This window comes from Macaca mulatta, chromosome 12 (assembly GCF_049350105.2).
Source record: "Macaca mulatta isolate MMU2019108-1 chromosome 12, T2T-MMU8v2.0, whole genome shotgun sequence".
Taxonomy (NCBI): Eukaryota; Metazoa; Chordata; class Mammalia; order Primates; family Cercopithecidae; genus Macaca; species Macaca mulatta.
Window position 1 is genome coordinate 17,891,545 of NC_133417.1, and position 26,983 is coordinate 17,918,527.

The following is a 26,983-nucleotide window of genomic DNA, read 5'->3' on the forward strand; positions in this document are numbered from 1 at the left end:
GCTGATATTCCAAGTGTATGTAGGAGGCAAAGTGGGATGACAATAAATACTAAGAGAAAAAAACAAGATAAATACCCTGGAGAAAATAAGAAGGTAATGTCTGAAGCCACGACTAGAGGGGCTGGAGGGGGGATGCCTGCCCACTTATGCAAGGATAATGAGGGAAGGCCTCTGCAGAGGTGAGATTTGCTGCAAGGCTTGAATGGTGAGAGGACAACAATGGAAAGATGTTGGCAAGAGAGTTCTGAGCAGAGGAGACAGCCAGTGTAGAGGTCCTGATGCCGGAACAAAGGAGACATGTGTAAAAGACAGAGAAATCCAGTGTGACCTGGTAGCCTTGATAAAAATTGTGTATTTTATTTCAACTGTTACAGAACATCTTTGGAGGGTTTCAGCACGGGAGAGACACTGTCATCTTTTAGCTTTGCAAACACAACTCTGGCTGCCATGTGGCACTGGATGTAGGGGAACCTGTGGCCATGGTCTAGGCGAGAGATGCTGGGAGCCTGGTCTGTGGCTGTAGTTGAGGAAATGAGGCAAGGCGTCAGGCTGCGGACACATTGGCACACAGAACTGACAGGGCTTGCGGTGGCATTTGAGGAACAGGCTGAGCCATCACTCAGAACAAAGCCCATCATTGCTGATACCCTTTTTCAGGCTGGAGAGCTTGATGCAGAAGGACCAAGGTGGTCCCATTAGCAACACGCCAGCCTGGCCAGTCTCTTGCTGTTGTTTTCCTATTGTTAATGGCTGTGCTTTCTTCCCTGGGAGCACAGCTTTGTGCTGCCTCTTCTTACCAGTGTGTTCCCTGCCCTGAGCATGTTGTGGCGGCCTCTGCTTGCACATATGCAGAGACCACCCACGGAAAGCCTCACCAGGGACACAGGCTCTTGGGCCTTGGAGGCTAGTAAATAGGTGAGGGTCATGGAGCCTTGGAGGCTTGTGAGTAGGTCCCCAAGGCAGTGAGCTCTGCCTCCCTCTACCTAGACTGTCACCAGTCCAAGCTGAGAAGACTGCCTGAAAGACAAGCTGTAACAAACATTTGAAGTCCCTTATACATATTCATTCATTTGATCCTCACAACAACCCTTTGAGACAGGTCTCATTATTCTCCTCAGTGTTCAGGTGAGGAAACTAAGGCACAGTGGTTATGTAACTTGTCCAGGATCAGAAGGTGCAAGGAAGCAGCACCAGGAGTTAGTGCAGGCAGTCTGCTCCATAGCCTGGGCTTTATCCACTGCTCTGTCTGGCTTCAAGTGTGGCCCTGCCCACCAGGGAAGCCACACACAAGTGACAGAGATGAGAGATTTACAGCAGCACAAGAAGCACACAGCACTGAGGAGACCCCTAAATATTAAAGTGGACAAGGACAGCCTCTTGTAGGAAAAGTGGACTCAGCCTGGCCCAAAGGACAGGTGCAGTCCCGTGGAGCAGAGCTGGGGAGGCACTACAGTCAGAACTGAGAGCAGATTCACAGGTTGGTAGCAGGGAATGAGTACCGTGTGTGGCAGACCAGACTGGGACAATGAGAGGACAGCGGCTGCTAGAGGGGTGTGGCTGTGGGCAGGCCAGGGTCACATGATACTCTTTACTAGCATGTGAGGCTCAGAAGTCTTCGTTTTATCCTGATAACAGGAAGCCACTGGAGGACCAGCATGAAGGTTAGGAAGCCACAGAAGGGAGATGAAACCTCTGAAAGGCACATATTAAGCCTGGATGCTAGAGGCACGATCCCTCAGACATTCTCTATTGTTCTCCCTAGAAGTAACTAATCAATATCCCATTGTTACTCATAATAGCCAAAAGGTGAAAACAACTGAAACTTTCATCAACTGATGAATGGATAAAGAAAATGTGGTCTATTCATACAATGGAATATTATTCAGCCATAGAAAGAATGAAGTATTGATACATGCTAAAACATGTACAAGCCTAGGAAATAAGTTATATGAAAGAAGCAGTTACCAAAAGCCATGTATTGAATGTTTAAAGTTATGGATACGGTAATTATCTTGATTTGATCCTTATACAATGTATACATGCATTGAAACATTACACTGTGTCCCATATATATGTACAACTATTAGTGTCAATTATAAATTTGTAAGGTGATTTTTTAAAAAGGCTGCATATTGTATGATTCCATTTATACGAAATGTCCAGAAAAGGCAAATCCGTAGAGACAGAAAGTAGATTACTGGTTGCCAGGGGCTGTGGGGAGCAGGGAGTGAAGAGTGACTGAAAATGGGCACAAAGTTTCCTTTTGAGGTGATAAAAATGTTCTAAAATTAGATAGGGGTGATGGCTGCCCAGCTCTATAAATATACTAAAAATGACTAACTTATACATTTTACAAGGGTGAATTTTACGGTATGTAAATTATATCTCAATAAAGATGTTATCAAACCACGATTGCTTGATTTCCTTATGCTGATGAAGAAACAAATCAACATTTCCAGCTGATGCTGAGACTTACCTTGCGTGCTACTTGTTGAAACCGTTTTTGTGCCCTGGACCTGCTGAGCCAAGTGTTATTAATGAGTGGATCAAAAGTAGGATGAAATTCCTTGATTTTCTGTGAATATAAAATACAGGCACATCTTACATTTAACTTTTAACTCCTGTCATAAACATTTAATAGAAACATTTTAGAGTTTGATCCCAAATCAAGTTGTTATTTGTTGTATTGCTTAGTGAGCATTTATTTATTAAGCACTTTCAGTGTACACACCATTATAAGGAATACTTCTTGAGTTGGGGGCCAAAAGTGCAAGACAAGATTAGCGTTTTAAGAAACTTACAGTCTAGTTAGGAACGCTCAAGCAAACACACGTGACTTTGAGGAAGAATAAAGTCACCAGTCCCATGTGGTGGTGCTGACAGTGCATCCAGAATTGAAAGGTGTGGGCTGTGAGATCCCCTGGCTGGGAAGAAGGACTACTTTACCCAGCCCTGCATGTCCAGCGCTGACACATGTATTGTCCCACATGTGCCTGCATGTCCTGGCACCAGTGTGTCTAAGTTACTAAATGAATAAGGAGGAAAGAGTGCCTGAGGGTGTAGTGAGGCTGGCCAGAGCCTGAGGCACTGTAGATTCTTGAATAAGGAAATGATATAAAAAGAGACGTCAGAAGGGAATCAGTCTTACTTTGGCAAATGCCATGAGCTGCAGAGGAGAGGGAAGATGATCAGTTATACAGACATAAAAGTGAATTGGATTAGTCGTGGGGGACACCCAAAGGTTGGACCTCTGGTAGGGCCCATGGAAGAGCTACTGGCAAGACTTTGTGGCCAGAATAAATCTAGTGACGAGGAGGATAGGGAGAAATGAGGTAAAAATAATTCAGATATGGCAAAACCAGCAAAGAAAAGTGAGAATGATGGAGGTGGGAGATTAGAATTTTATCCTTGTTAAAATTAGAAGTTAGACTTTTAACCAGTGATATGGTTTGGCTGTGTCCCCACCCAAATCTCATCTTGAATCGTAGTTCTCATAATCCCCATGTGTTGTGGGAGGGACCAGGTAGAGATAATTGAATCATGGGGACAGTTTTCCCCATCCTGTTCTCATGATAGTGAGTTAGTTCTCAAGAGATCTGATGGTTTTTGTAAGGGGCTTCTCCCTTTGCTTGGTTCTCATTCGTCTCACTCCTGCAGCCATGTGAAGGATGTGTTTGTGTCCCCTTCTGCTATGATTGTAAGTTTCCTGAGGCCTCCCCAGCCATGTGGAACTGTGAGTCAATTAAATGTCTTACCTTTACAATTTACCCAACCTCAGGTATTTCTTCAGAGCAGAGTGAAAACGAATTAACACAGTAAATTGGTACCAGGAGTGGTGTGCTACTACAAAGATACTCGAAAATGTGGAAGCAACTTTGGAACCGGGTAACAGGCAGAGATTGGAACAGTTTGCAGGGCTCAGAAGAAGAAGGAAAATGTGAGAGAATTTGGAGCTTCCTAGAGACTTGTTGAATGGCTTTGACCAAAATGCTGATAGTAATGTGGACAATGAAGTCCAGGCCGAGGTGGTGTCAGGTGGAGATGAGTAACTCATTGGGAACTGGAATGAAGATGACTCTTGCTTTGTCTTAGCAAAGAGACTGGGGGCATTTTGCCCCTGCCCTAGAGATCCATGGAACTTTGAACTTGAGAGAGATGATTTAGGGTATCTGGCAGAAGTAATTTCTCAAGAGCAAAGTGTTCAAGAGGTGACTTGGGGGCTGTCAAAAGCATTCAGTTTTACGTATTCACAAAGATATGGTTTGGAATTGAACTTATGCTTAAAAGGGAAGCAGAGCATAAAAGTTTGGAAAATTTGCAGCCTGATGATGTAATAGAAAAGAAAAACCCATTTTCTGAGAAGAAATTCAAGCCAGCTGCAGAAATTTGCATATGTAACGAGGTGCCAAATGTTAATCACTAAGACAGTGGGGAAAATGTCTCCAGGACATGTCAGAGGTTTTCATGGCAGCCCCTCTCATCACAGGTCTGGAGACTAGGAGGGAAAAATGGTTTAGTGGGCTGGGCCTGGGACCTTGCTGCTTTGTGCAGTCTTGGGACTCAGTGCCCTGTGTCCCAGTCATAGCTAAAAGGGGCCAAGGTACAGCTCAGGCCATGGCTGCAGAGGGTGAAAGCCTCAAGCCTTGGCAGCTTCCACATGGCATTGAGCCTGTGGGTGCACAGAAGTCCAGAAATAAGGTTTGGGAAACTGCCTGGATTTCAGAGGATGTATGGAAACACCTGTATGTGCAGGCAGAAGTTTGTTGCAGGAGTGGAGCCCTCATGGAGAACCTCTGCTAGAGCAGTACAAAGGGAAATGTAGGGTTGGAGCCCCCACACGGAGTCCCCACCGGGGCACTGCCTAGTGGAGCTGTGAGAAGAGGGCTGCCATCCTCCAGACCCCAGAATGCTAGATCCACCGACAGTTTGCACTGTGCGCCTGGAAAAGCCACAGACACTCCATGCCAGCCTGTGAAAGCAGCTGGGAGGTAGGCTGTACCCTGCAAAGCCACAGGAGCAAAGCAGTCCAATGCTATGGGAGCCCACCTCTTGCATCAGCATGATGTGGATGTGAGACATGGAGTCAAAGGAGATCATTTTGGATCTTTAAGGTTTAATGACCGCCCTATTGAATTTCTGAATTGCATGGGGCCTGTAGCCCCTTTGTTTTGGCCAACTTCTCCCATTTGGAATGGGTATATTTACTCAATGCCTGTACTCCCATTGTATCTAGGAAGTAACTAACTTGCTTTTGATTTTACAGGCTCATAGGTGGAAGGGACTTGCCTTGTCTCAGATGGGACTTTGGACCGACACTTTTGAGTTAATGCTGGAATAAGTGAAGACTTTGTGGGACTGTTGGAAGGGCATGATTCTGTTTTAAATTGTGAGGACATGAGATTTGGGAGGGGCCAGGGGTAGAATGATATGGTTTGGCTGTGTCCCCACCTAAATCTGATCTTGAATTGTAGTTCCCATAATCCCCACGTCATAGGAGGGATCAGGTGGAGATAACTGAATCATGGGGGCAGTTTCCCCCATCCAGTTCTCATGTTAGTGACTTAGTTTTCACAGGATCTGATGGTTTTATAAGGGGCTTCCCCGTTGGCTTGGTTTTCATTCTTCTCATTCCTGCCACCATGAAAAGAAGGAAGTGTTTGCTTCGTCTTCTGCCATGATTGTAAGTTTCCTAGACCTCTCAAGCCATTCAGAACTGTGAGTCAATTAAACCTTTTTCCTTTATAAATTATCAAGCCTTGGGTATTTCTTCATAGCAATGTGAAAATGAACTAATATTACAAGACAGAGATAATCAGGTGGATGGGGCCACAGTGCTCATTTTACATTTGAGAACAGTAAGGCACCACAGCCAAGAGGCTTGCCAAGGTCCCAAATCTGTCATAGAGTTATAATTAGAACTCTGGCTTCTGACTTCCGATTCTGTATCCTTTCTACCAAGGGAAGGGGGATAATGAACAGAGGCCCAGGGATCCACCTTGACGACCTGCGGACAGGGGTTTAGAGAATGAAGGAAAACAAAAAAGGAGACCCAAAACAAGAAAGTAGAGGGATGAAAAGGAGTGGCCAAAGTATATAATGCTGTTCATTTCAAGAGAAACATGAATTACAAGTTTTGATGCTTTACTTGCAAAAATATGGGAACATTCTGAAAATTTATGCAAATTAAAAAGTATTAAATATCTCTTGGTAAAGGATTTCTATAAAATCGTTTAGCATTTTAAAAAATAAGCATTTAAAGAGCTGCCAATAATCAGATTCTAGATAAAGGAAAGTTACCCACCTCTTCTTGGTTGCGAATGACCCGTTTTTGGCTAACTTCTGTTTTAAGTCGCTGAAATTCCTCATCCAAAATAGGATCTCCTCTATCTAGCTGGGTTTTTAATCATCAAAATAATTTAAGTTGAATATAAATGCACAAAACTTTGTCTTTAAAACTTGTAGAAACCCATTAAGCAATTGACCAAATCCACCCATGACGTTCCCATTAGAAATGGTGAAACACAAGTAGGCAAAAAAGATCAGTATGACTACGCTGTTTAAACATAGGGAGCTCTGATCGAAGCACAGACTCGACACCTTCTTTTTTTTTTTTTTTTTTTTTGACAGAGTCTCACTTGGTCACCTAGGCTAGGCTGGAGTGCAGTGGTGCAAACTTGGTTCCTGCAGGCTCTGCCTCCCGGGTTCATGCCATTCTCCTGCCTCAGCCTCCCGAGTAGATACCTTCTTTTTATAACTAACAGAGAGTGTCTTTGGAAATCATTTCCAAGACGCTTAACATTCATAGAAAGAATTTTAGGAAACTGTAACTATGGGAGTATACAAATTTCATTAAAAAGACATTTAACGTCCCAGTAAAGTTTTAAGCTCAAGTTGATTATCCTGGCGTCAGGTTTTAAGGCAGGCATGTGGGGATTCCTCCCTTCTCCTGGGTGGTGGAAGCTGACAGGTCTTCCCGGGCTGGAAAGTGACCTGCGGTTCCCCGGAGGTGAGTGATCCCAGGCTGCTCTCCTTCCCTTACCTGCCTGCTTCCCTGATGGCGTCTGGGCCCTTTTTCTTATTCTCAGGAGCTAACAGTGACTCCTGGGGTAGGCTGGCTGGGCTGGGGTCAGTGTCTATATGTGTCTGCCCAGGTGGGAAAGGGGACTGCGTACTCCGCAGATGGTGTTAGTTTTTGCCTATCTGTGTGTTCTATTAATTGTTTGTTGGGTAACTTCAAAAACCAGCTTGGCTCTTAAGTACACTGTTTATAAAAATTTTAAAGGATTTATTTGGAAAAAATCTATTCTGATCATCACATTAACACCCTATTCAGAAATAAGAGAGGCATGCTATTGTCACCAGGGTGGTAAGCTGCCTAGCTCTGATTGGCACATATTAGGAAGTGAGTTTGAGACTGAGCACATTAAGTTCAAAGTACAAATTTCATGGCGAGACCCAGATCCCCACCAGCATTAAGAGTAAAATAAAATAGGCAATTTAAAGAAGGGACTGGCAAATAGATCATTAGCTAGAATAATGACAAGGGAGATTTATTATATCTTTAGTAAGACACTGCTGATTTGATGATGATGAGTAAAAGCTCATGATCCTTGAGGGCTGTGCCATCCCACTCTGAGGCCAGCTCCTTCCTTCCCCCACCATTGCTCCTCTTGGTTTCCACCATGTGCCTGGGGTGGAACTCCTCCAGGAGTTCCATGCCACTGGGTCACCTGCCAGGACTCAGCTCTCAGATGAAATCCCCTGGACACACAGAATGGGGTCCCTGAGACACTTGATCTCCCATAGTCCAAGGTGTCTGGGCTGCCTGCTCATCCTCCTTGCCCCACGAGCCATGCTTAAGATGGGACTGCTCCTTGGCTGATACTGCCCGCAGCCACAGCCTCAATGCCCACAGTGACTGATCTGGGCATGTCTGTGCCCACTTCACCTTTAAAAAGGTTAGAAAACAGCATTCCACTGTGGGGTTGAGGGAAAATACTTGATGTTTTGTTTTTAAGAGAGCATGCAAAGAATCTGAACACGTGGAACTAAATTTAAATGCACATCTTATATGTGATTTTTCTAAATGCAAAGATTTACCAATGTAATGATTTTATATTCTTTTGTCTTATGAAAAATGAAGAAAAATAAGACAAATTTATTTAAATATCTAGTTGGACTCCAACTCTAGAAAGAAAAGTACATTCTCTATGTGAAACATATTCATATCTGACAAGAAATGTTTTTCCCCAATCCCTTCCAGCCACTGCTGCCAAGTCAGTCTACCTGAATCTCGCATTCCCCGGCTCAAAAATCTGTGTTATGGGTTGAATTGTGTCCCTTCGAAATTCCTATGTTGAAGCCTTAACCCCCAGAACTCAGCATGTGATGGTATTTAGAAATGGAGTCTTTAAAGAAGTGACCGAGTTAAAATGGGGCTGTTAGAGTGGGTCTTAATCCAGTATGACTGCTGTCCTTATATGAGAGATTAGCACACAGACACAGAGGACCACACGAAGGTATGAGGAGAAGGTGGCCACCGAAAAGCCAAGGAGAGAGATCCGGAACGGATCCTTCACTCATGGCTCTCAGAAGGAATCAAACGTGCTGAGAACTTGCTTTTGGACTTCTAGCCTCCAGAACTATGAGAAAATAAATTTTTGTTGTTTTAAGCCACCCAGTCGGTGGTACTTTGTTATGTCCAACCTGAGCCAATTCATATAATATGTGATCGTTCTGCAAGTCCTACCAATTAAATTCAGACACAGAACCCCAGCGGACTCCTGTCTCCTCTGGCCCATGTGTATCTTGTGTTTTAGCCACTGTGGACTTGTCCTCAGTGTTCTCTGCAGCTGCTGTGTAGGTAATAACCATCTTCAAAGCATGGTGAGGCCATGGGTGCTGCACAGTCCCCAGTTCCCATCCCTGAACCTACAGGTGCTACCTTGGAACCTCAGGTGTGGTGCCCTCAGACCAGTTTCCCTTTTCTGCTCGGCCCCTTTGAGGGTCTCTGACTTGGGACTATCATTTGCATCTGTCTCTGATGTGGGTCCTGGTTACCAACTTTGGGTCTCTTTTGTCTTCACGCTTTGCAGATCATGGGACAGGGGACCCCGACTCAAAACTCCCACTCGAATTTGAGTCATTTCCTTCATGTGAATGCCTTTGTCCTCTTTACTACTTTTCAAAAAATTATACAAGGTCTTCCAGGAAGCATCCCAATCAGATGGGTGTTCTCTCCTCTCTGGCTTCTGCATCCCCACAATACTTACTATAGGTCCCTGGTGACACTTATAGCCAGTCTTGATTTATGGTTGACAATTTACTTGTCATCAGCCTTTCCCACTCCCAACTTAACTGTGGGTTTTCCTACACCTGGCACCTTGCAGATAGTAGGAATTTAAAAACATCTAGTGAAACAAATGATAGCAAATTAGCAATAACTCTGACCTTATATTTGGCGCATGCTCTTTGCCACTCCTCAGTAAGCTCTTTTTTAAGTTTAAAAGACATAGGATCTTTACCAAGGTGCACCTGCCTGGGGAGAAAAAAAAAAAAAATAACAACGGTGTCCACAACCCATCAGAATACCAGAGTCAACTTTAGGATGGAATATTTCACTATATTCCAAAACTGAAAAGGAACGCTGAGATGCTGGAGGAGACACATGGGATACAGAAGTTATAGAGGCTTCAGCAGCAAAACTAAGACGAATAATGTGTTCTACAAAGTGAAGCTTATCTTAAATATTTATGAGTAGCAACATCTAGATGCTCAACCTTCTAAATCATTAGGGAAATACAAATCAAAGCCACAACAATACACCCCTTTACACCCACTGGGATGGCTATGATGATGATGATAATAATGGAAAATAACAGGTATTGGTGAGCAAGTGGAGAAACCATAACCCTCATATGTTGCTGGTGGGAATGTAAAATGGTTCAGCCACCATGAAAAACAGTTTGGTGGCGCCATAAAAAGTTAAACATAGAGTTACCATATGACCTGGCAATTCCACTCCTAGGTACATACCTAAGAGAACTGAAAAGATATGGTCACATAAAAAAGTGCATATAAATGTTCACAGCAGCATTATTCATAATACTCAAAAAGTGGAAACTACTGAAATGTCCAGTAACTGATGAATGAATAAGCAAAATGTTGCATATCCATTCAATGAGATATGATTCAGCCATAAAAAGGAATGCAGTACTAACACATGCTATGATGTGGATGAATCTTAAAAACATGTTAAGTGGAAGAAGCCAGTCACAAAAGACCATGTATTATGTGATTCCCTTTATATGAAATGTCCAGAGTGGGCAAATCCATAGAGACTGAAAGCAGATTGTGGTTGCCAGCGGCTTTGGGGAGTGGGGAGTGGGGAGTGACTGATAATGGGTATGAGGTTTCTTTTTCTAGTGATGCCTATGTTCTGGAATTGGGTAGTGCTGATGGTCATGCAACATTGTGGATTTACTAAAAACCTAGGCACAATAAACTTTAAACTGATTAAAATGATGAATTTTATCACAATTTAAAGATACTAATATGCAATGTATTCATCACAAAACCTAGCACATGTCTTAAATAAATAATATTTATGATTTTTAAAGTGGAGGTAGAGAGATATTCTAGAGAACTGCTTTAGGTTAGAGGAGACTAAAGGGACATGAAAGCTAAATACAAATGGTATGATCTTTGACTGGACCCTGGATACCTCTCTCCAAAAACAAAACAAAAACAAACCAGGTATAGGCCGGGTGTGGTGGCTCACACTTGTAATCCCAGCACTTTGGAGGCCCGGGCTGGTGGAGTGCTTGAGGGCAGCAGTTCAAGACCAGCCTGGGCAACATGGCAAAACCCTGTCTCTATTTTATTTATATAAAATTTAAAATAAATATTTTTTAAAAGACTAGGTATAAAGTACATTTTGGGACAACTGGCTAAATTTGCCTATAGACTGATTATTCAATAATATTATTGTATCAGTGTGAAATCTCTTGGAAGTGATTACAATAATGTTGAAGCATGTCTGTGTTCTTAGGAGCTACATGCTGAGGTATTTTGGCGTGAAGCTTCCTGACATCTGCAATTTATTTGCAAATGGCTCGGGGGAAAATGTGCATGCAGATATGTGTGTGCATGCGTGTGGAGTGAGGGGAGTATATGTGTCCTAATGTGAAAAATTAGTGAGCCGAGGTCAAGAATATGTGGGTTTAAGATCTTTCAACATAAAAAGTTGGGAAAAATATTAAAGGAACAACACAGCATTCAGAATGGGATCTGGGATGTGACTTCAGGTCTGATACAGAGACGCATAGAAAGAACAAAAACCCCAGTATTGACAGTGGTCACTGGTCACTGCTGAGTGGTGACATCACCGTGATTTTTTTTTCTTCTCTACATGTAAAAAAACATGTTTTTAGGTTTCCTACCATGATGACCTACCTGTTTTTCATAATAGGGAAAAGGTGTTTATAAACATAAAATTTTCAGTTCCTTGGGGTACTTCCCATTAACTGAGGCAGAACCGTAACTATAGACGTAAGCCGAGGCAGAAGGGATTTCTGTTGGAAACAAGGGCCATTTCCCCAGAGACAGGGGACTAGCCCAGTGGGCACCTTCAGAGGGCTTCAGGTGAGGTCACGTTCTCATGTGTCAGGAGGGGTGGAGGCTGGGTCATGGAGAAGGCAGCCTCTCAATGACACTCTCCAAGAGTCTCTTTTTCAGCCCAGTTTACTCTAGGTCAGGCATAGTGGCTCAGACCTGTAATCTCAGCACTTTGGGAGGTCAAGCAGGAGGATACTTGAGCCCAGGGGATCGGGTCTCACCTGGGCAACATAGTGAGACCCTATCTCTAAAAAAAAAAAAAAAACAGAAAAAAAAAATTAACTGGGCGTGGTGGTGCGCATCTGTGCTCCCAGCTACTTGGGAGGCTGAAGTGGGAAGTTCACTTTAGGCTGGGAGGCTGGGGGTGCAGCCAGCCATGATGTGACACTGCACTCCAGCCAGGGTGACAGAGTGACACCCTTTCTCAAAAAAAAAAAAAAAAAAGTTTACTTTTCAGCTAAATCTGTACACATGCATATGCTTGGTCTGATCTGGTTAAAAAAAAGTCGTGAAAAAGTTTCTAATTTGGGCACAGAAGCACAAGAATTCTCACATCTCAGTTTTAAAACCTCCATTAGGAACCCCCCAGAGCCTCACCCCACTGGGCTACCCAGAAGGCATCTGGGGCACACAGCCCAAGGCACAGGGACTCCTGGTTGAGGTAGAGGATGATGGGAGTGTGATTTGGGGTGCCCAAGGCACCCAGATCTGTCCTGGGCTGAGGGGTGCCAGCAGAGTGGCCAGCAGGAGCAGGGAGCATCTCCCACAATTCACTCCGGTCCTGCCACTGGTCACATTTAGGAAACAGCATGGTCTGGTCACATATATTTATTCCTAATAGAAACTTCCTACTGAAGTGGAAGGACCACTGGCAGAGAAACAATCATTAAATTCTCCAAAGTACCTAAAATGTTATTACATTTTACTGTCTCTCATTTATAAAAGATCATCATCTAAAAACAACTGTACTGTCACTTGATACAAATAATTGCTCAATATTTACCACTTAAGATGATTTTCCATCTCATCGTGAATGTCCTGTCTGACTTTCTGTTCAAAGAGTGCCTCCTTCATCTGTCTCGTTTTTGAAATTTCAGTGCCCTGGTCCAAAACTGAAAGCAGGAGCAGACAATGTTTATACCAGTAATCAGATTAAAGTCATGTGCAGAGAGAAAAACACATTTCTAATGGCGAGGCATAACAGCAATCTAACCGAATTTTGTTTTTCATAGGTAATCAGTATGACAAGCAGTAACTCTTTCACATTCGGCTCAGGGGCTGCTTTATGGCCAATCAACTGGTTACCTTCTCTTAATTCTTTAATCTTCAATTTTCCTGGTTCTTGGTTTAAAACAGTTGCCACGGCAAATGGATTCGATAAATCTACTGGAAATCTGAGGTTCTGGTACTCAATTTCCTAAGAGACCAAATCAATAGGGAAATCAATTACTCTGCCATTCTGTCACCCTTTCATCACACTGAGGACAAGGCCCACCGTACCTTCACCTTCTGAGGCTGCAGCTTCGCTGGTGGTCGGTGAAAATTTATATGCATCATTGCTTTTTCTGGAGGAAGGTTTACTTTCTTAGAAAGAGTATTGAACCTTTCAAACTCTTCTAATCTATAGGTTTAAACAAATGTTAAATTAGTAAATAAGTCATTAACTCAAGGTTCCTAATTTTGTATGTTCCTTCTGATACCACCACAACCTGAAGTCCCTTATTATATCTAAACTGAAAATAAACGTGTGCCTCAACAGTGGTCTACTAAAATAAATGTGATGTTAGTGTATTAGAGTATAATCAGAGATATCAAAAGAGCCCACCAATGGTTGTTTTGCCTTACAATCTTTTTTTTTTTTTTTCTGAGACAGAGTCTCACTCTGTCATCAGGCTGGAGTGCAGTGGCACGATTGCGGCTCTCTGCAACCTCTCCCTCCCGAGTTCAAGCGATTCTCCTGCCTCAGCCTCTCAAGTGCCTGGGACTACAGGCGTGCACCACCACGCCCAGCTAATTTTTGTATTTTTAGTAGAGACGGGGTTTCACCATGTTGGCCAGGATGGTCTCCATCTCTTGACCTTGTGATCCGCCCACCTCTGCCTCCCAAAGTGCTGGGGTTGCATTGCCTTACATTCTTACAGAACATACTGACTGAAAATGTGACATGCTGAAAAATGCTCTCAAGGTCTAGCATAATCTATTTCCAGCCTGTTGGTTTTCAATAGCTAGATTTATTACATTAAAAAAAAAATCTTACCTTGATTTATCTTCCTAGTAAAAGAATGATTATGCAATTGTTTGTAGCAAGATATTTCAAAAAGAGATTCAGATTAATGTTTGGGTTCTTTTCTGTAATTAGAAACTGACTTTGGACATGGGTAGTTAGAGACAGTGCAGCTAATAGCCTGCAGAAGCTATTCAGGTTATCTATTATGAGATGCAGTAGAACTGTGTTCTATTCAGAAACGCTACCTATGAAGCATTTCTTTTTTTCTTTTTTTAGAAATTATTTTTATCTTAATAGTTATATTTTTCCGCAACACAAACAAAGTTATGATTTTGAAAATAATCATTTTTAAATTTATTTGTTCAGTACCAATTTGGCATAATAGTTTAGGCGAAGCATTTCTTTAAGCATCCACGTGTGAACACTTGTTTTATAGGATAAACACTTGTTTTCCGTGACCGTACAAAAATAAGATAAAAATAGGTGAACATTCACTCACTCTGACGGTTAATGTGTATTTGCTGAGCACCCACTGAACAGGCCTGGTTGCACTGTATGGAACTTATGTTAGCAACCTCAAATTTAACGTCTCTCATGTAAGAGCATGCACAACCCAGGGCATAGGAGAACCTGTTCTTGGTGAGACTCACACCCACCAACATGCTCTGATGTGCAGGGTGAGGTGCTTAGCCAGGTAGTGAACTGAGGTTCGGCATCCCCATCTCAGTGGAGCCTTGACACCACTTCTGCTGTTAAATACTGGGGAGCAACTAAATCTGGGGATGTTAAAAAGCAGCCTCCTAAACAGTATCCTCAACGTTGATGATGGAAATGAAGAGGTCTAAGAAAATGATAAATCAGTTACATGTGGAATTTGGCAGTGCCAAATTTAGACATGAGTAAGTCTATCACACACTTTATAATGAAGTGAAGAAAGCAATCTATGAAAATTTCAGAGAACACTACAGCCAGTATTTTTTCCTGTTCAGAAACTACAGCTAGTTTTTTTTCCCTTCATGGTAGAATTTATATGTTATAATATTATTTGCAGTTCGGACAGACAAGCAGATCTTAAGACATAGTCCTTGAAAATGTCAAGAGGATACTAAATAAGATACTAACATAGTAATTTAGAAATAGCATGAGCCTGCCTTTGCATGGTGCTTCTGTCATACAGTGCTGTTGTGCATGTAAAAACACAGCTATGGAAGGAAATACAAATAAAAATCGCACTCATATGATGTCTTTAAGAAAGTCATTTGAGTATTGTAGCACCTGATGTGAAGTGGCAAACACCATTTTGCTCACCTGGTTATTTGCCACCAGAAAAATCAGCAGTTTTAAAATCTTTGTTCAGTTCTACTTGTTTGTTGCCTGAGTGATTTTATTTTAATGACGGTTATTTGCAAAATTTGGGTTCAGCAGGCCACACTAATACCCTACAGTTGACTTAGGCTGCTTTGAATTTTTAGGAATTTTAGGAATTCCTAAAATTCCTAAAAATTTTTAGGAATTTTTAGGAAGACATCATGACATAAATATCTAAGATATCATGGAGTGAGTTCATATTTTGGTATAAGGTTGCTACTCCACTTGTAATATGCTTAACGATGTTAATATGTGATGAGTATCCATGTGCAAAGAAGAGGAAAAGCAAGATATTTCCCCATCATTTTCAAAATAATTGTCAGAATCTTCTAAGATTAGTATTTACACTGTGACAACTTTTTTTTTGAGACGATGTCTCACTCTGGCACATAGGCTGGAGTGCAGTGGCGTGATCTCAGCTCACTGCAATCTCTGCCTCCCGCGTTCAAGCAATTCTCCTGCTTCAGCCTCCCAAGTAGCTGGGATTACAGACACGTGGCCACGCCCAGGTAATTTTTGCATTTTTAGTAGAGACAGGGTTTCACCATGTTGGCCAGGCTGGTCTTGAAAGCCTGACCTCAGGTGATCCGCCTGCCTCAGCCTCCCAAAGTGCTGGGATTACAGGTGTGAGTCACCACGCCCAGCAACTTTTAATTTTTATAAAAATCATGGGTATAAGAAAAAATCATGATGTTAACCAGAGGTACTGAGATGTAAAAGTACAAGCTCATATTCAAATGGAAATGGAAGTTCGGAAAGGATTTGTTATGAAGTACAACTTAATCCCACTTCACATCTTCACTAGTCTGATGGTGCTTTGAAAAATCTCCTGTGTTTTTCAAACATTTCTGTTTTTCAGACATTTCTGTCTCTGCCTCATGTGAAATCACTTGTAATATGACTTATTTTGGTCTCTTGAGGTTGTGGGCCATTTCCCACTGAGCTTTGCAATAGGCACTGCAAACATCAGGGACTCAGTTAATTGAAATGCTATATGGAAACCCTAAAAACACTTATGTTGTTCCAGCCCTATTGGACAAATTTTTGAATAGGCAATAAGACATGCATATGGTAAACAATTCAAACAGTGCATCAGTAGTAATCAGTGAAAAAACGTGTCCCTCAAAAATCCCTTTTTCTTGTTTCTTCCCTTCTTGTCAGAAGCAACTCCAGGAACTAACATAGATATGTTCTACATTTGTTATGTTTTAAAGTATATTTTATGTTGGCTCATCATTTTAAATACATTTTTGAGGACATTCTTTTACAAGAAAGACAGAATGGAAGAAAGGAAGACTTGGATTTTCGAGAAAGGGTTAAGAATAAACAAAAACACTGCAAAGATGCCATACGGTAAGGCCACGTTGGGATAGCATGTTCCGGTGAAGACACATTCGTACGGTTGAGAGTTGAATTGTGAAATCCATAACTGCATTTTTATTTGTGCAGTCCCATACTGAAAGGGTGTAAACTTAATAGTCACAGTCATCTTCCCATTAGCCGGAATTATTCCTGAGAGGAAAGAAATGAGAAAATGTGATACCCTTTCTTCTTGCCAAGTCCAGTCACAGAGGCTGACACACACACGAATACAGCTGACTCTCCGACAACGCGGAGGTTGGGGCGCTGACTCCCCACACAGTTGAAAATCCACACATAACTGTTGGCTTCCCAAACACTTAACTACTAGTCTACCGTTGACCAGAAGCCTTAATGATAACATAAGCAGTCAATTAACACACATTATATATGTTATACGTATTATTTACTATAAACCAGAAAAAAGAACATGTTATTATGGAAATGATCAGGAAGAGAAAATATATTTGTTGTTCCTTAAGTGGAAGTGGATCATCACGAAGGTCTTCATTTTCTTTGTCTTCATGTTGAATAGGCTGAGGAGGAGGGAGAGGAGGGATTGATCTTGCTGTCTCAAGGGTGGTAGAGGGAGAAGAGGTGGAAGAAGAGGCAGACACACTCAGTTTAACTTTTATTGAAAAAAAATCTGAATATAAGTGGGCCCATGCAGTTCAAACCTATGCTGTTCAAGGGCCAACTGGACATTCTTCCCATGCTAAGCACAAGTACAGTATTTCCATTATCCTTATGTAGCTTTTTCATTAAATACGTGTGAATCAACTTCTGCATGTTTACATTGATCTTATTTATTAATTACTACATTCATCCTTTACAATAATTATTTGATTGCATCACTTCTACAAATATATACATATCAATCTGCATTAGTGATTCAGACATGAACTCCCAGAACTATCATCTGTCAGCAAATTACCAGATGTCAATATTAATGCTATAAGCAACAGGAAAAGCTAGGAACACACATACAAGTTTGTGTCCAAACAATTTACTTCTTTTTTTGTATAATTTGATTCTTTCTTTTCAAATCTTTAGGATGGACTGCTATTCTCCCCAGAGTCAAATATCACACCATGCCTAATCCTTCTTTTGTATCTCTGGTGCCGACAGGGCTTGGAACATAGTAAGTGCTTGGAACATAGTAAGTGCTAACAAATGTGGAGAGAAAAAGAGAAGAAAGGGAGGATCAATTTTATTTATTTATTTATTTATTTACTTATTGCTGTCCCCAACTAGAATGTAACTGGAGGACGAATGTTCTCTCTGACTTCCAATGAAGGCTCTTAGGTTTGCTCTCTAGATGAGACTACCTGCTCCTATGCATCTGGTCCTCCCACTGTCCCTGCGGAGGCCTTGCACAGTCCCCCATACGTGCCCTCCTTTACATTCATCTGCTTCCTGAATCTTGTGCGACCCTCCCTTCTCCCTGTGCCCAACCACATGGGCCTTTCCTTCACCCATTCATGTGCTTATTGAGTGCTTACTGTGTGTCAGGCACTGTTTAAGGCACTAGAGTTAGAGCAATAAACAAAACAAATCCCAGATCTCACAGTTTACATTCTAGTTGGGGACAGCAAAACATAAACAAATGAACATAAAATACAAAGTCAAGACATGAATACCAACAGGGCATGGGGAAGCAAGTGGGTGGAAAGGAAAGGCCCCCCTTGTGAGAAGAGGTGGGAGCAGGGGTATGAGAAGGAAAGAGCCTTGGCTCTAATCCCTTATCATTGGCTCCTGCTGGCTCTGCACTCTGCACTGGCTCGGCACTTGCAATTCCCTAGGCCTGAAGAGCTCTCTCCAGATTTTCTTTTAGCTTCATCCTACTCCCGGAAATTACTGCATTTACCATCTGCCTTCTCCTAGTTAGAGTGTAAATTTTAGGAAAGCAGGCACCTGCTCATTACTGCATTCCCAGCTCAATAAATTCGTGTTGAATGAGTGAATGAACCCAAACTTAAAAGCCTATATCAACCTACATATTACACCAAACTATCCATGCCTCTCCCTCCACAGGAACCTTCTGTCAGCCCTACTGAACTCGCGGACCCTTGATGTGTTACCTTTCAAAGTTTCCCTGTCTCCCAACTAGATATCAAGTTCATAAAGCAGACACCAGCCCCATAGCTTTCATATCTTCCTGGATCCCCAGCACAGTGCTTCAGAAACAGGTCTTCATCAAGTTCCTGAGAGCAGAAGTCAAACTCTTTCAGTGATACTCACTAGCGACCCTAGAATCCACTGCAGGGAGGAGGGAATCAGCAGAAGACCCTGGGTCCACCAGCCAACCTAAGACCAGCTGGAGACAAACTGTGACTCTCCATCATGTGTGGGGCTTCAATACTTTGACCACCCACTTGGTCAGAAAATAGCCCCCTTTAGCCCATAAATTGATCCGGGGCTCTAAAATAAGAACATTCTATTGCTTCTGCTCTAGCTCATTAACTTAAAAAATAAGGACAAGCTCTGGAAGCAAGGATTAATGTTTGCCTTGACCTAGCTGATTTATTTTTAAGTGCTGCCAGCTCAGACCTAATACATAAAGCACACTGTGAAGGTGTAGTCTAGGCAACCAGAGTAGGGCGCTTTTTCCATTAACAGGGAGCAGTGGATTGTCAAATGTTAGCAGCTGTAAAAGGCGTGCCAAGGAGTTACCACTTACTGCTCAGCCAAAACTAACAGTGGGACAAAGGAGAGTATGTTTCACGCTTTTAAAGTGAGAAGGGTACCCTCACCCCCAACAATGACTACCTCCTTAAGAAAAGCCCAGGCCGGGTGCGGTGGCTCAGGCCTGTAATCCCAGCACTTTGGGAGGCCGAGATGGGAGGATCACGAGGTCAGGAGATCGAGACCATCCTGGCTAACACGGTGAAACCCCGTCTCTACTAAAAAATACAAAAAACTAGCCGGGCGTGGTGGCGGGCGCCTGTAGTCCCAGCTACTCAGGAGGCTGAGGCAGCAGAATGGCATAAACCCGGGAGGCGGAGCTTGCAGTGAGCTGAGATCCGGCCACTGCACTCCAGCCTGGGCAACAGAGTGAGACTCCATCTCAAAACAAAAAAAAAAAGAAAAGACAAGCCCAAATTGCTCTTTTACACTTTGGGCCAATTTCATTGGGTCAGTTTCAGATCACCACCCTTAACATAACCAGGGGTAATGTTGAATCACAGGACATGGAGGGTGGTGAGCAGAGAGAGAGAGAAGAGGAAAAAACTCAGAAATCAACTGAAGGCTAAGAACACCCTAGTTGATGAATATGATGGGTATCATAAGAAAACGTAACAGCACTGAAAAATAATATAATGGTAAATACCACCGTGTCTTCACCTGGACTACGATTATACAAAGCATGAGCATTAACATGAAAAGTTATTGAAAGGAGACGGAAAAACAAAAGCACATTACTTGTTACGGCAGTGAGGCCCAGGATGGGGAACATTAAAAAAAATTTCTTCTTTCCCATGTCCAGACAGTGTTACTACAACATTGTACTAGCACCGTAAAATTATTTAATTTTAAAATAACTTTTTCTTCAAAGATCTCAAAAAGTACAGATCACTCTCCCTAAATTGTCGTAGAGCCATTCAATCCACACGGTGTTCCTGAGGCAGAAAAGGGTCTGGAGACACAAGGAACCTAAGGCCGATTCACGCTGACCTCCTAGAACTAAATCAGAAGGAAAACCCCAACTCTCCGCACCTAAGTAACCAAAGGACTGGAGGCTACTCCCTTTGTAATTTTTCTGCATGGCAGATGGAAAATGGAAAGCATCTCTGATTGATTGCAGAAAGCAACCAAAGCATAGGAGTCTAAGTTTGTAACTTCACTTCAGGCTCCGACTGGTGGTCACTACTTCATTTACACAGGGTGTACATCAAGTAACCAATGGGAAACCTCTAGAGGGTATTTAAACCCCAGAAAATTCTGTAACGGAGCTCTTGAGCCCCTATACTCGCTGGCTCCCATCCTGTGGAGGATACTTTTGTTTTCAGTACATTTCTGCTTTTGTTGCCTCATTCTTTCCTTGCTCTGTGCATTTTGTCCAATTCCTTGTTCAAAGCGCCAAGAACCTGGACACCCTGTACTGGTAACATCGTAAGTATTGGTTTTAATATTCCAAGATTTAGGGTTCCTCTAGCTGGGTGACTTTGGGTAAACTACTGGATCTCTCAAAGCTGATGTTGGGAAATTAATAGCTAGTTAGCTTTAAAATCATCCACATTCTAACCATGCTTTCGATTCACTGGATTATAGAAGGGAGGGCTACCATCCCACTCACAGTGGCCACACTCCCCAGCCCCTGCTGCTGCCCAGAGAGTGTGGGCGAGAGAAAGGCCCCAGCACCACACAGACCCTTACTTAGTCCTTGCTTGATTATACATGAACTGTGTAACTCAGCTTGGCTGCCTTAGCTGAGGCTCAGTTTTCTCATCTGTAAAACTGGACAAGGCTTAAAGGAGAAAATAATGTACAGGGTCTGGGATAATGCTTGGCACATAGTGTGTGTCCTATAAATGTGGCCTTCCCAATCCTTATGCTAAATAAAACAAGTAACAATTTATTGTGTATTAAATTGTCATTAAAATATCAGAAAGAAGAAATATTTCCTTGAAAAACTTACACTTGACCCGTTTGAGTTCTTACACAGGAAGAGGCAATTGCCTCGTGACGCCAAATCACTGGGATGAGCGTCCCAAAGCACCAGGTCTTCCTTTTGCTCCACAAAAGTGCCAAGTGCAGGCAATCTACAGCTCAGAAGACAAGGACTCGGCGGCCTCTACAAAGTGTAGTTTAAAACATAGGCCTGGACACTTATCGTGAAGAGGTGAAAGAGAAGCCCCGAGGGCTTTTGGATACCGGTTCATGTCTAAATTTCCCAGGAAGAACAACTCCTGCTCAGCCACAGCAGATGAAGACACGTGTGGTACACATACTGAGACGCTAACAATCCCCGGAACTTATTTTAATCTTTTATTCCTTTCTCCCTCCAGCAAGCTTTTTTGACTGGAACTAGACATAAGTGGTAAAATTAAGTCTTTCGGAATCTACTGACTTTCTATTTCATCCCTGTACATCAAATATCCAAAATGCAGACCTTGGCAGCAAGACCAGACAACCTGAGGGCTATGCCTGTGCTGATGCGGGGATGTGGAGGAGGAGTCAGAGTAGAGGATGCTGGGGGGGTTAAGCCAGGCCAGGAATTCCCTTTCCATCAAGTATATAAGCTGCTGGCCAGGAGCAATGCGTGCAGCACAGAGGCACTGGTGTCTGACATCACAGAGACAGCACCCGTGGAGGGCAAGACAACTGGAGGGGCTTCGGAACCTGCTCCAGGAGCTGGAGGAAGTGCAGCGCACCCCCAACCACCCACTGCTGGAGCCCATTCACTCACCATCTGTCCCTTACCATCTCCAAGGTCACCACCCATCTGAGCCAACCTCAGCTCCTTCCTGAAGGGGGGGCCTGCGCCCACCTTGTGCTACTCCAACCCTCCTTCCCCTCAGGAGCCAAAGAGACCTTTTAAAATACGTGTCAGCAGGCCATGCCACCCTCCGCTTCAAATTCTCCAGGAGACTCCCACCCCGTTCAGAAGCCAATCCTAACACCCACCCTCCTTGAACTCCTTCCGGCCTCTCCAATAGGCCTTGCACACTCCTCCCCTTGCTCACACACCCTGTACACAATGGGCTCTCGTCTTTCCCTTGAATGTAGCCATTGCCGAGCCTGTTCCAGCCTTGCAGCCCTGTGTGGGCTGCTTCCTCTGCTTGAAACTCTCTTCCTAAGTCTGGTGCCGTTTTTTAACTGGGTCTAAGCCGACATGACTTTTCGTCCAAGAGGCTCTTCCCGATCACCCAGACGAGAGCAGTCGTCTGGTCACATCATCGTGTCTTATTTTTCTCACCACCATTTTTACTCGGGACAACGTCTTTTGTTTGCAGGCCTGCGTCTCTGCCCCCATTGGCATCTCTGCTCCAACACAGCAGGGACCAGGTCTTTCTTGCTCTCTGCAGTACCCACGCCTATACCAGTGTCTGATGCCCAGCAGGCGCTTGGTAGTTACTTATGGAATGAACGGACGGATGAAGAATGTAAGACCACGGGGAGCGGGGGAGCCCTGCAGAAACCAAGCGCAGAGCATTTCCGGCAAAAGACGGTGAAGAAAAGCTTCAGCTCAACTACCCTTCTTTGAAATCACAAAACAATAAGGAAAAGGAGGATAAAAATGGTAAGGAAAAAAATATATTAAATAGGGAAGTGGCTATAATCCTGAAGCACAACAGAAAGCACGACTACCACCTCCTGTAAACTGAAACACAGGAGCATGCTGAGAACCAAGAGGTGTAGATTTCCCCTAAAGTAAGAGTCACAGCCCTGGAAAAGTCTCCAACTACTCTTTGGTTAAAGTGACAAAATGTAGGAGTACGGCTGGGCCTTGAACAGGGACAGAGGTAAAGGAGACCAAACCCCGGCATCACAGACCAGCAGGGGAAGGGGCTGAAGAAGCAGCTATTTTGCCACGCCATGCCCACTGTCCGTGACCTTGGACCCAGTTCAGAAGGTGCTGAAAGTGACCCGGTAGGGAGAAAGGAGAGTCATGACCACTGCACAGCAGTACACAGCACAGGTGACTCTCCTGGGAGCCACCAGCCCTCATGACCACTGAGCAGAGATGGGAGACATTCTCTCAGAGGGCTTGAACACACAGACTGTGGGGCTGGGTTCCCTGCATTGCAACCCCAGCTCTGCTGCTTCCCAACTCTGTGCCCTTATGCAACCTGCATAACACTCCGTGCCTCACCTTCCTCATCAGCGAAGTGGACGGAATAATAGAATCCACTTCATAAGAGTTGTTGGGGTATTAAATGAGTTTATGCACCCAGAGTAGTGTCTGGCACATGGTAAGCATGATGTAAGCATTAGCTCTTCAAATTATTATCCCTTTGTCCGCATTATTCTTTTGCTGGTGGCAGGCTCTACTCAACATTAAGCAGAGTGCTGAACAGAACACCACAGGTGCTGTACATGTAAACTGCAAAATTAAAAATTAATACTTTTTGAAGGAGGAGAGGAACAGAAACAAAATCACATAAAGAATACACATGATGACTGGGTGCGGTGGCTCACGCCTGTAATCCCAACACTTTGGGAGGCCGAGGAGGGTGGATCACGAGGTCAGGAGTTCAAGACTAGCCTGAACAATATGGTGAAACCCCATCTCTACTAAAAATACAACAACAACAACAACAACAAAATTAGCCGGGCGTGGTGGGGGGTGCCTATAGTCCCAGCTACTCAGGAGGCTGAGGCAGGAGGATCACTTGAACCCGGGAGGCAGAGGTTGCAGTGAGCCAAGATCACGCCACTGCACTCCAGCCTGGTGACAGAGTGAGACTCTGTTTCAAAAAAAAAAAAAAAAAATACACATGATAAGAGGACAACCTCAGGACACAGGTAGTTCACCAGAGTCTTAAAGAAAACAGACAGTATGGCCTTGTCACAGGAACAGTCAACAGAATTCAAGGAAGCAATGTAAGAACACACTCGAAGGAGACGAAAAGAGAACTGGTAGAGCTCAGGAAATGCGTGGAAAAAGGAACCGTATGATATGGTTTGGATGTTTGTCCCCTGCAAATCTCATGTTGAAATGTGATTCCCATTGTTGGAGGTGGGGCCTGGTGGAAGGTGTTGGGTCATGTGGGTGGATCCCTTATGAATGGCTGAGCACCATCTCTTGCTGATGAGTGAGTTCTTGCCCTGAGTTCACATGAGAGCTGGTGTTTAAAGAACCTGCACCTCCCCACCTCTCTCTTGCTCCCTCTCTCACCATCTGATACTGTCTGCTCTCCTTTTGCCTTCTGCCATAGTTAGAAGCTTCCTGAGGCCTCACTGGGAGCAGATGCCAGCACCATGCTTCCTGTACATCCTGCAGACCCAATTAAACCTCTTTTTTAAAAAATCAATTACCAAGCTTCAGATACTCCTTTATAGCAACACACAGACTAACACAGGCACTGAGGTGGAAGCTTCAGCAAGAGAACAACAATAAACACGCACTCATATATATACATCACAGTCATGCAAACACCACATACATGCACACACACACACACGCACCCTGAAAACACAGGTAAGGATGTGGCAGGTAGGAATGGGAAATCCACACAAAATGAAATTATTTTAAAGCAGATAATAGATACTGAAGGCAAAGGAGAACCAATATACACACATAATTGGTATTCCTGAGGAAGAGAACAAAGCAAATAGAACATGAAAACATTCAAGGTTTTACGAGTTGAAACATTTCCCAAAATAACAAAAGTCATTTTTCTCCAGATCAAAAAGGACATGCCACGTTCCAGGGGACAAAAATGATGCAGAAAAATACCAATACATATCCTGGTGAATTGCTTAACCTCAAGACTAAAAATAAAATTTCTGAGGGCATCCAGAATTCACCTTCGATGGGGAACAACTCAGCCCAGCCTCCAAATTCCTAGCAAAGCCAAAGCCAGGGACAATCAGCAAGGTCTGCCAAGTTCTGAGACAGACCAGGTTGGAAACCAAGACTATTATACCTCACCAGGTTGTCTTTCAAGATTGCAGACAGCAGAGAGACACTGTCAAACATGCGGGCACTCAGGCATGCGGCCCCAGGAGCCTCTGGTTAACACGCCACTAGGTGACAGCATCCAGACAGCCAGAAAAACCCAAGTGAAGAATTTGGGAATGTAGAGAACATGGAATGAAGAATAGAGGTGAAATCTGTGGCTCCATTTCAATAGAAACTAAAGAGCTACGGCATTCATGGTCACAAAAGAGAATATAAATGCTATAGACAACATAGAAGGGTACGACAAAGCCGGGAGTTCCAAGAGGGAAGGGAGAGAGTGCACGCATGCGGTTTCCCGTTTTCCATGGCCAAGATTCCAGCTGAAGATGAGGCACACAGATGAAGAAGACAGTGGCTCTGACCTCTTAACGCTCTCATGATCTCTTTTCTTAATTTCAGCAACAAATTTTAGGAATGAATATTGCATATACCCAGGAAGTCCACCAATTCCTTTTAGCTTCACTTGTTTTTCTTCAGTCAATATCAAGTAACAGCATTTTTACAAATCATATGACCCAAGTTTTCTTGTAGTGTTCTGTTGTCTCTGCATCAGTGTATGCCTCCAGCATTCCTCTTTCTCCTCTTTGTACATAAGCACAGAGAGGTATCTGCAGGGATAGTTAAATGTTCATGATAGTTATTTCTGGAGTGGTGAGATTCTCGGTAATGTTTTTTCAACTAGGATTTGGTACTTTTCTTCAGTGTTTTAATTTTTTTTTTTTTTTTTTTTTTGAGATGGAGTCTCGCTCTATCGTCTAGGCTGGAGTGCAGTGGTGCGATCTTGGCTCACTGCAAGCTGCGCCTCCCGGGTTCACGCCCTTCTCCTGCCTCAGCCTCCTGAGTAGCTGGGACTACAGGCGCCGCCACCACGCCCGGCTAATTTTTTGTATTTTTTAATAGAGACGGGGTTTCACCGTGGTCTCGATCTCCTGACCTTGTGATCCACCCGCCTCGGCCTCCCAAAATGCTGGGATTACAGGCGTGAGCCACCGTGCCTGGCTCAGTGTTTTAATTTTTAAAAAATAAACACATTTCATTTTCTATAAAGACATTTTTAAAGAAATATTTATATTTGCTGAACCTAATTTCTTCTATACTTATTTACACCTGGAGTGGCTCTTTTTTTCCTGTTGCTGTGGCCTGTTTTCTGGCATGGCACCTACCCCAGACCAGCGTTGTGGGACCCGCAGAAGTGCCTGCTGTCTATCATGAAAGCTGCATTCTCTTCCAGCCTCCTGGAAGACTGGCTTTCCCAGCAGGGTGAGAGGCTGGGCCAAACCATCTCTGACTTCTTCCTGGCTTTGCTGGAACAAGCACTTCTGTATGCGCAGTAGAGGTGTGAGGTAAGAGTTTCGTTAAGGCACAGGCATTGTCCTCTGGGTCAAGTTCACTGACTGCGGCTGTGGTCAACTGAGCTCAACTAGCCCAGAATGACAGCCCGTCAAACGGTCCTCTTGGACAGGGTTATGGAATTCAATGAGATAGTGCATGTGATGTGCTTAGCACAGCACCTGGCATGTGGCTAACAATCAGTAAATAGAAACAATTATGAACATCACGCCAGCCATGCTGTGTGCAACCAGACACCCATCAAGGGTATATTGAGCACCAGGTAAAACTGACCATTGCTACCAATGTGATAGAAAATTGCCACCTGTCTGTCCAGCTTTTCCTGACTTCTTCAGTGTGTCATTAATTACCTACATCCTCTAAAAGCTAGGGAACTCATTTGTATCTCATATATTAACTATCCCTAATTATTCTCCCCTTCCTCACTATTGGGT

At 43.4% G+C, this 26,983-nt stretch overlaps 1 protein-coding gene across 5 annotated transcripts in view; it reads right to left on the reverse strand.

Moving 5' to 3' along the window:
• Positions 1-26,983, reverse strand: part of CFAP221 (cilia and flagella associated protein 221) — a 113,901-nt gene that overhangs the window by 41,684 nt on the left and 45,234 nt on the right. For all 5 annotated transcript variants that reach the window (XM_015109927.3, XM_015109923.3, XM_028830641.2 and 2 more), the window contains 7 exons: positions 16,564-16,723; positions 13,117-13,237; positions 12,922-13,033; positions 12,620-12,728; positions 9,451-9,538; positions 6,302-6,391; positions 2,477-2,575 (listed from right to left, as the gene is read on the reverse strand). In XM_015109927.3, the coding sequence (XP_014965413.2) occupies positions 2,477-2,575; positions 6,302-6,391; positions 9,451-9,538; positions 12,620-12,728; positions 12,922-13,033; positions 13,117-13,237; positions 16,564-16,723 (779 nt within the window). The remainder of the gene's footprint in view (positions 1-2,476; positions 2,576-6,301; positions 6,392-9,450; positions 9,539-12,619; positions 12,729-12,921; positions 13,034-13,116; positions 13,238-16,563; positions 16,724-26,983) is intronic.